The following is a 9,739-nucleotide window of genomic DNA, read 5'->3' on the forward strand; positions in this document are numbered from 1 at the left end:
TTTTTGACAAAACTTAACACAACTTTTGCTAGAGAACTCACAAAAATGAGTAAAAGTCCATAACTTAGATTTAGGGTTAGGTTTAGGGTTAGGTGGAACGGAAGGAACTCTTTCCGTTTTGTTTTGTAGTCCTTGTTCTGTTCTGGTTTGTGATACTCCCAAATAACCCCTTGTGTTGAGGCTGCCTAGTTCTAGGTTCTTTCCTGCATTTCAGGCTCTGAATGCTTTGACTCAGACCCGTGAAAATCCGGGTTAGAATTCATCTTCAGCAACCCATGCCTGTCGTAAGAGGCAACTAACGGGACCGGGTGGTCAGGTTCGCTGACTTTGTTCACACGTGTCATCGTATCATATTCGCCTAGATTGATCACTGGATTGTCTGGTCTAGAGTCTTTTATTTATACCACCGCCATATGGCTAGAATAATGCAGAGTGAAGATAAAGTGACTCACTCACTTTGGTTCCGGCTTATCTTGCTGATCTACTACATGCATTTTCGGTCACTGTGAGGGGGATTAGAAATGTCTTCATACATTTAAATGAATACATTTTAAATAAAGACTCTCTCTAGGCCAGGCCTGTGGAACAATGTCCCACCAAAGCACTTTGAAATCTTTGCTGAAAATTCATTGATTCAGCAAAGTCTGTCAGGACTAATCAGTGCGCATGAGTGAACAAGGGGGTCTAAAATTTCTCTCATAACGACGTGCACGTGTGGCTGCTTGTACTAGCCCAGACTTAAGCTGGTTTTATAGTGCTAGTTCACTGAGATACCATGCCGCAGTTAAGCATCAATACCCCACTCAGACACATTATACCGACTCCGAGCCGACCAGTCCTTTTTGTAACTATTAATGCCGAGCGCGAGGCAGGGACCAACAAGTATCATATTTTAACGTCTTTTGAGATGACGCGACTTGGATCGATATATGTTTTTAAAGTTGACGAATTCCTTTTCCAAATACAGGAAGTTGACCACACTAACACAAGTTATCTCTGCACACATTCAGCATAAGTCACTGTGTTAAAGTAGACAGCACTAAATATTGAAAAATATGGTCAGTTTTTGTTGCGAACAACATGATTCTTGTGTATTGTATGTATTACTTTATTCAATGTCCATCTGTTCAACATGTCCATCCATTTCCAATTCTAATTCTAATATTCATATTCAGTTCCTGTTGCCTTTTACAGTAGATTAACTGAAATTAGGACTAAATAAGTTTTAGGAAATAATAAGCCATGAACAGAATTTAACTGGCTAAATGAGCAAATGGCTGTACTGCTACTTCCCAAACTCATTCAAAAGACAAAAGCACAAAATATTGTTATATGCTCCTAAGCACATTTGAAATACAATAAAACATTAAAAGCATGAAAACTTCTACAAAAGCACTGAGAAAATGTTAAGCTTATGCCATGAAAACATGTATCCACATAAATTTTACCAACTTACAACTTGCCACAAAAAATACCAAATAACGCAAAATTCCTACACAAAAAGTACCATGACTTACATGAAAAAATAGATTAAAATTACTTTAACATATTACAATTCATGAAATAAGAAAACTACAATAATTATGCTCACCACTACTTTGGACATTCTGGTGGTTTGTTGTTTACCGTGCAAGCACATGGCCTCAAGTGGCATGCCCTGAGGCAGTCACTTCTCTTTTTGAGGGTTATTAAAAAAGTGGCAATGGTGTTAAACGAAATAAGAGCAAAATTACACTTGGTTTGATAAAAAACTAGAAATTTAAAGGAAAATGATTTTGAAAAATAAAGTTTTAGGAAAATAAGTGTTTTGACCGTAACAGTTTTAATTACTTCATGGATATAAATTTAGAAAAAAAAAACTCGCACAAAATCACACGATCACAGGTGACAGATGATTCTGCCTCCACTGAAGGCTACAAAAAGTGTTTGTTAATCTACGGAATCTAATTTGGTGCAGTAAATTATGTGTACACACGTGGCAACTCCAGCTGCCTAGAGACTTTAAGCTCTAAAAATATATTTCTGAAGACTTAGACCGTTCTTCTCCTCACTCTTTCCCCGTAACCAGCTGAAGAACGCTTTAGCCGCTTTCAACACCAGTCCGATGATAGCACCCACCTACAGACATAAATGTACCTTTACCATGAAGTCATCTTTCTCAACCAAAAAGAAGGTATTGCTAGATACCCTTTCGTACTTTTTGTTCACCTATGTGGATGTTTGTGGCTTTTGTTATAACCTTACAGTTAAGTTGGGGGATCTTTTTAACATAACCCATGTTGATGCCTTAGCAGTTAGTTATTGGTCACACTTAAAAACTGAAGTTGAAACTGAACCGCACTGTTTCAAACGTCAGTTGAGCCAATAACAGGGATGTTGGAAACAAAACATAGCACATGGCAAATCTACTTTTGGGGAAATAATGCTTCTCACCTGATCGCTTATTCCAGTGCCGTAACAGCACCACGACACGAAGTGTTCACAATTCATTACAAGCAGATTGTACCCCCTTTGCGCCAAGTAGCCTCTTGGCTCTCTTCACGATCTCAGGTTTGCTAAAGGCACTGCAAAGGGGAGAACATGTATATTCTTTCTGAGTATGTTTTCTCTGCATTCAATAGTACAGTCTTCAAGTCTGACATAAGTCTAAAATATATAATTGACTTTCGGAATAATTGAGAAACTACATATGAAGTTACAAAATAAGTGATAACATTCTGGCCCCAAATCAGTAAACAAAAGCTTCTATAAAAAACAAATAAGTGAGTGAGTAAGTTTAGTTTTACACTGCACAAAGCAGTATTAAAACCAGGTATATGGCGGTCTGTAAACAACTGAACCAGACAACCCAGTGATCAGCATCATGAACATCGATATACGCAATTGGGATACTATGACATGTGTCAACCAAGTCAGCGAGCCTGACAACCCGATCCCGTTAGTCGCCTTTTACGACAAGCATGGGTTAGTGAAGATCAATTCTAACACGGATCTTCACGGGTCAACAAACAAATGAGGTCAACATCAAGCCTTCTTCATAGGTAGCTAATAGTGAATGAGTTTAAAGTTATAGTCACATCGGCAATATTTCAGCCATATTGTGACTTAAAAGGTTATACATTAACAATAAACGCAATTAAATTATTAAAAAAATACTGTCGATAAAGTACACTAAAATAACTAGATTATCACAGAATTGAAGGTAGCTAATACACAAATTAACGTATCTATAGAAACTCTTGTGTATGGTATGTTTTACTAAAGAATCTATTTATGTCCACGATTTGCATTCCGTTGGTGGTTTAAAGAAAACAAAAACATAGAACCGAAAGTCAGCCCTTAACATTTTCCACTCTCCTGTCCAAAACCAGAAAGTGTAGAAATGTGCATATATTGCTACTCATACTAGTACAATTATCTACACAGCTTAATAATATTCAAATTTATTGTCTCAATAAAGCAGGCAGTCCTAACCGAAATCCCAGCACCACCCTCTGACAGAAACGGCACCTTATGTTTTGCCCAATATCTGTCGTTTGCTTCCCTTTGTTGACAGGAGTAACAGGATTCAAATGGTTTCATTCACTTGTTTCTTCACTAGATAAGTACTTCATTCTTTCATGTGTTCCTTACTTTATTCCGTGTCTCACGTCCTTGGAGTTGTTTATTTTTATATTTCCTTTCTTGGCAACATCCTGGATATTGTCTTGACAGACAACGGCCTTTTTAGTCTTCTTAAAGCCCTGACCATTGACGCTGGCCAGGTGAATCACGTCACCACCACCTGTGGACACATAAATTTATGTTTTCCCATTCAACACTAGACGAAGCTCTTACAATGTTATTTAGTGATTAGTTTATTGGAGACGGGTGGCACTGATTCTGATCAGTAGATGTTAATGGGCGATTGCAGTGTGTAGCAGATGGGAAATAATAGATTCTGGTCAGTAAATATTACTGGGTGATTACAGTTTATAGCAGATGCATTGATTCTGATTAATAGATGTTGCTAGGAGATTGCAATGTATAGCCTATGGGAAAGAATGTTTTTCAGTGTTACTGAGTGATTACGTAAATTACCTGGGAATACTGTACAACGCAAATGGGAAGCATTGATTCTGATCAAACGATGTTACTGGGAGAGTGTGTAGCAAATGGGAAAGATTGGATTCTGATCGGGGAATATTACTTAGGGATTATAAAGTATAGCATTATAAATTATAGTTTTGTCAGTGTTGCTGGTTGATCATGTAAGCTAACTTGGAATAATGTACAACCCAATGGTGCGCCGAGATCATTCATTGTACTTCATTTAAAGGAAATATGAATCTCTAATTTATTCTTCTTAAAAGTGTCAAAGAGAATCAGTTGATATTTGCCTACCAATGTACACGCCCCAATGAGAGTACACTCCTCTCTTAAACTCCACCTGGTCACCGGGCTCCAGGCTAGACAACACGGCGTCGTTGTGGTGTTGGATCGATGCCTTCATTGCCATGATAGTGATCGGTGGTCAAGTGTCCCGTGGATATGTCACGCTGTAAACCAAAAGACAAAATGAGCTATTATGATGCATTGTTTAAAATTAGTGACATTTAATGTCTTTAGATACATAAGTACTAACATTTGTATAGCGCCGATATCTAGCTCAGCTCAGCTGCTTGACGGCGCTTTGTTTTTTCCCTCATTCACTGGGTGTCAATCTCAACGGCACATCGTATTGTTAATCTCAACTCCCTGGGGATCATACAACTCTTGCAGCCACTAGGCGCACCGAGTTATTGCGGCATTCCCTCCTTACGAGGTACCCATTCACATCTGAGTGCATTGGGAGACATATTCACAGTACTTTGTCCAAGTTTACTGCACGTTGCTGTACCCGCAACTAGGTGTTTGCACGTTTTCATGTGGCCACCATCTGGTCATATACCAACGGATTCACGGGTTCTTTTAAGAGGACAATGTTGTGTACTGTACACTAGGGGTGGTGACAACACTGAAAGAGTCTGCACACAAAATTGACTCCAAGGTGTTTTTACACCCGCTCACGGGTGGGCAATATCCCGTCACCTCAAGCTCGCGGGATCACTAGCCTGGCGCTTTAGCTTCAGCCTGTGAATATCGATCGACTATGTTTTATCATAAAACATGTCCCGGCGGCCAAACAAACCACGGATTGGTGGACGGGATTAAATCGTATAGCGTAGATAGATGCTCATGCTGTTGATCACTGGACTGTCCGGTCGAGACTCGATTATTTACAAACCGACGCCATATAGCTGGAATATTGCTGAGCGCAGCGTTCAACAACCAACCACTTAACCAAGCGTCACCCAATCCCTGTGTTTCATTACGTGAAACAATAACTAATACAATGCCTTTCAATGCAAGACGATTTAATCCCGTCCACCAATCCCGTGGCAGGCTCTTTTGTTTTGACATTGTCAAATTCTTTGTGCATCCTACTCTCAACTTCTACGTCTCAGCTTCTAAAATGCCACTCAAACAAGTCATTCTACTCTCATCGCCTTGTTTCAACATGCATATTCTTGTCGGGCTGTTGTAGCCGGTGTTAGTGGTTGGTTAGATTGGCGTTTATTTTATACGTTTTCAGGAAGTTGCTAAACACTTTCCTCGTTCCGGTTACTTAAATATGCAGAGTATAGTCCGTTCTATGACTTGCAGCATAGTGAAAAACGTGCGATAATGTGCGACATTTGTCAGTGCGAAACATATGGTATATTTGGGATTACACTTTCTTAGAAAAGTACATATTTTAATACTTTTGTTGGGTCGAGATCCATCCGGGACCACTTAATCGCCAGACTCACCCCAACAAAAGAACAAGAAAATCTGTACTTTACTAAGAAAGTGTAATCCCCAAATATAACATGTCAATACGTCTGTATGTGCTAACAATTTCAGGAAGTATTTGTGAGGAACGAATAGACTTTAGTATATTGAAATAAAGAATAGGGACCCGAATTCCAAATAAGGAGAACAAGGTAGAATTTGTAGCAACTGTTATTTGATAGTTCACTCAGATACACTATCTGCTTATGATAAAATGATAATCTGGTGCAATTCAAAAATTGCATAAAAGACTTCACGGAATATTTGTACGTCCACAATGATGCGTTGTTGTTGTTGTTGTTGTTGTTGTTGTTGCTGCCGTTCAATATATACATTTCTTGTCCAACCGGACATATACTGTGCTCCCTTAACTAAGCTTGTACTTTAAGTATTGTACTCATCCGATGTGTTAGCAGGGATCTGTTCTACGATACATATACTGAGTCAAAAAAGAAACTTCACAAAACGTAATTTGAAAAATATTGAATAATTTTTCTCTGATGATACATCTATGTATCCGAAATGGGATCCCTATCTTTCGACTCTAGACAAACGTTAGCAAAACCCACTCAAACACATCCATTCGCCGTGCAAATGACGTTAGTGCAAAATCAGGTTTTGCATGTGCAGTCGATCACGTGATCTTTGCATCGACGTTTTCTTCATATGCACGTGTTTGCATTGGCCTCAAGAATTGAAAAAACACTTTTAAACCACAGTTCTAACGGTACTTGAAATGCCACGATTGTCAAATGTGCAACGTGAACGTGCCGTATGCATGTTGCAAGCGGGAAGAGGTCCTCTACAACAAACTGGCACCACTTCTGATCGCCCAAGGTCGGGTCGTCCACGTGTGACGTCACGAGCAGAAGACCGTCAAATCGTCCTACGTCACCTACGTGACAGATTTCTGCCGGCTACACGAACCAGGGCTGAGATGTTTAGAGGTCGACTGTCCTCACAGACCATTCGATATCGGTTGCGGGCTGCCAATCTCCATTCTCGACGTCCATATCGTTGGCCAATATTGACGCCGTTTCATCAACGTCAACGTCTGCTGTGGGCCCAACATCACCTCCGATGGACCCAGAGAGACTGGAATCGAGTCGTCTTTACCCTCAGATTCGTGGACGGCAGGCATAGAGTCTGGAGATGACGTCGTAAACGGTATGCCCAATGTTGTGTACAGGAAGTCGACAGATTCGGGGGCGGAAGTTGCATGGTGTGGGGTGCTTTCTGTGAACAACCGTTTCCGGCTTCTGGTCATCCGTGGGAACCTCACAGCTGCTGCTTACCGCGACCAGGTGCTCACCCCTGAACCCGTTCCTTTCATGGCGGCTCATGGCCCAGGTCTACAGTTCCAGCATGATAATGCTCGGCCGCATACCGCGATGTTGACACGAAATTTCCTTCAAAACGCTGGAATCAACGTCATGGACTGGCCATCGAGGTCCCCTGACCTTAATCCAATAGAGCACGTTTGGGATGCACTTGGGAGAAGGCTTCGTGGTCTTAGGAACCAACCTCAGAATTTGCAGGAACTTGGCGCTGCCTTGTTAGAGCAATGGCACAGAATCCTCAACCACCTGTTCACAAGCATCAGGCAGTCGATGAGGAGACGGTGTTTGGCAGTGGTGAATATACAGTGGGGCGACCATACACGATATGGAACTGAGACATTTCGCATTTTTATTCTTGTGACTTGACATTCTGTATACCCATGTTTTGGAACGGCGGTGTAGCCTAATGGAACTGATTATGGCACTGTCAGTGTATCGAGTACATCACACAGATCTCAGCAATGAAATAATAACAATTTAACCATCTTACCATCTCTTGTTCTTTTATAGTGCCCTGAAGAAAGAATGTGAATTTCGTTTTTGACTCAGTATATTAATATCGAAGAAATTACGCAAGAGCAATATCGACCAGAGGCACTAATATCGTGTTCTGTGTTTCTTTTCATGATAATGCTGGGCCAATGAGACTTGGATAAGAAGGCGAACTTCTGAATGCTCGAAGCTCAATGTTGTTCTGGATGTAAAATCTTTATACGTCCATACAACCTTGCGCAATATACGAAAATAGATATGATGACATTTTTAGAAAGCAGTATTATTAACCTTGATCTAGCCAATGTGTTAAGCATGGGCTTAAGAAGTTCGTAGGGCTTGTACAACCCCAATATGTAAAATCAAGACAATATGTAAAAACTAACGCAATATGTAACAACTTAACGCAAAACGTAAAAAATAACGCAATATGTCAAAAATTAACGCAATATGTAAAATCCACTTTTAGGTTTAAATATAGGGGTGTCGCGTACAACCCCAATATGTAAAATCAAGGCAATATGTAAAAACTAACGCAACATGTAAAAGCTTAACGCAAAACGTAAAAACTAACGCAATATGTAAAAAATTAACGCAAAATGTAAAAAATGTCTTTAACGCAATACGTAAACACCTAACGCAAAATGTAAAACCCATTTTTAACGCAATTTGTAAAAGATTCATGGAATATGTAAAATCAAGCTTTTTTGTTGTTTGTATGTCTTTGCGACTGAAACTTTTTTAGTAACTTCACTTTATTGTCTTTCAAAATAGCTAAGATATTGCAATATTTCTGTCAAAATTAACCTCATTTCTAATTTAACTGAAATCTGATCTATAGGGTCATTAAACATCAAGGTAAAGCCGATAATTGTATGATATAGAGATACTTTATATCATATTCTGTATTCGACAGTATCAAAAAATCATTGTATTCTTCATATATATTTTTTATATAAATGGTTATAGAAGGGTTGTATTATTCATCATGTCCCATTCAAGGTTTTACCTTTTGGCCTTTTGTTATCGTATTTAGCGTTAAAGTGGGGATAAAAAAATACCTTCCATCCGTCAGTCTGTCCGTTCAAAGAACTGGTTTGGGCGATATCTCAAGAAGTGGTTAATCAATGTTTAATGATATTTGGCACTGTAACAAAGGTTCCACTTGAAATTCGGCATACATAAGTTTTTTTGTATTGTTTTTCTTTTTCTTTACATTTTTTTTGTTGAGAGACCAGTTTGTTCAGGCTTGTCTTTTTTAGTGGGGAATAAATAGCAAATTATTTTCCTTTTTTGGAATTTATGTATCAGTTACTTTTTGCACAAAATCTTAAGCGTACGCTTACTAAATTTAGATGTAACGCTCACAACTTCAAAGTCCAAGCGGCACGATGAATTCTGTATGCTACTTCCCACAGAAAATATTGACTTGTTGTTTAAGGTAGCCCTTGTGTTGTACCACATACTTAGATTGAGAGAGAAAATTTAAATTGTAAATGGGTGTTTATGGATTTATTGATGTTCCTATAACTCGCATATTTACAGGTTGCGCATAAATGCACTGTTGATATTTTACACATGTACTATTGGCCTCAGGGCCACTTTTACAAATAAATCTGTCTGTCTGTTACTTTTGTGGTAGGCAGACAAATAGTGTGTTGTTTTTTAATCTCGCCTCAAATTCCATTGATTAAATGCAACAAATCATGATCAAATGTTTGAGACATCCCATAGGGATTACTTGATTTTAAAGAAAATATCATATTTATCATGATGTATTTACATGTATTATATTACTCCAAAACGTGAAAATTACTGTTTAAGTGTAAATGTGTCGCTGTACACAAATCTTTGATTTGGAAATGGTAAATCCATCTCGCAGTTTTAGGTATAATGGACATGCAATATCCTTCCCAGTGATTCGGGTACTTCAATTCCAATCATATCTGATTCCCTTCAATAAAGTAACAGCTAATATGTCTGCCAATGAAATCGAGTAATACCAGAGAAAGTACAGTGGTTTTGTGTAGGTCCTGTCACAATATCTTTCTGTT

The 9,739-nt window shown here is 38.9% G+C and overlaps 1 protein-coding gene across 1 annotated transcript in view; it reads right to left on the reverse strand.

The window, feature by feature from the left end:
* Positions 1 to 4,532, reverse strand: part of LOC124266530 (phospholipase A and acyltransferase 3-like) — a 52,554-nt gene extending 48,022 nt beyond the window's left edge. Inside the window, exon 1 of the mRNA XM_046701325.1 lies at positions 4,384 to 4,532. Coding sequence (XP_046557281.1) covers positions 4,384 to 4,498 — 115 coding nt within the window. The 5' untranslated portion in view covers positions 4,499 to 4,532. The remainder of the gene's footprint in view (positions 1 to 4,383) is intronic.
* Positions 4,533 to 9,739: the final 5,207 nt, after the last annotated feature.

The sequence above is a fragment of the Haliotis rubra genome, unplaced genomic scaffold, assembly GCF_003918875.1.
Source record: "Haliotis rubra isolate DU_JTF1 unplaced genomic scaffold, ASM391887v1 Scf1260, whole genome shotgun sequence".
In the NCBI taxonomy this organism is placed as follows: domain Eukaryota; kingdom Metazoa; phylum Mollusca; class Gastropoda; order Lepetellida; family Haliotidae; genus Haliotis; species Haliotis rubra.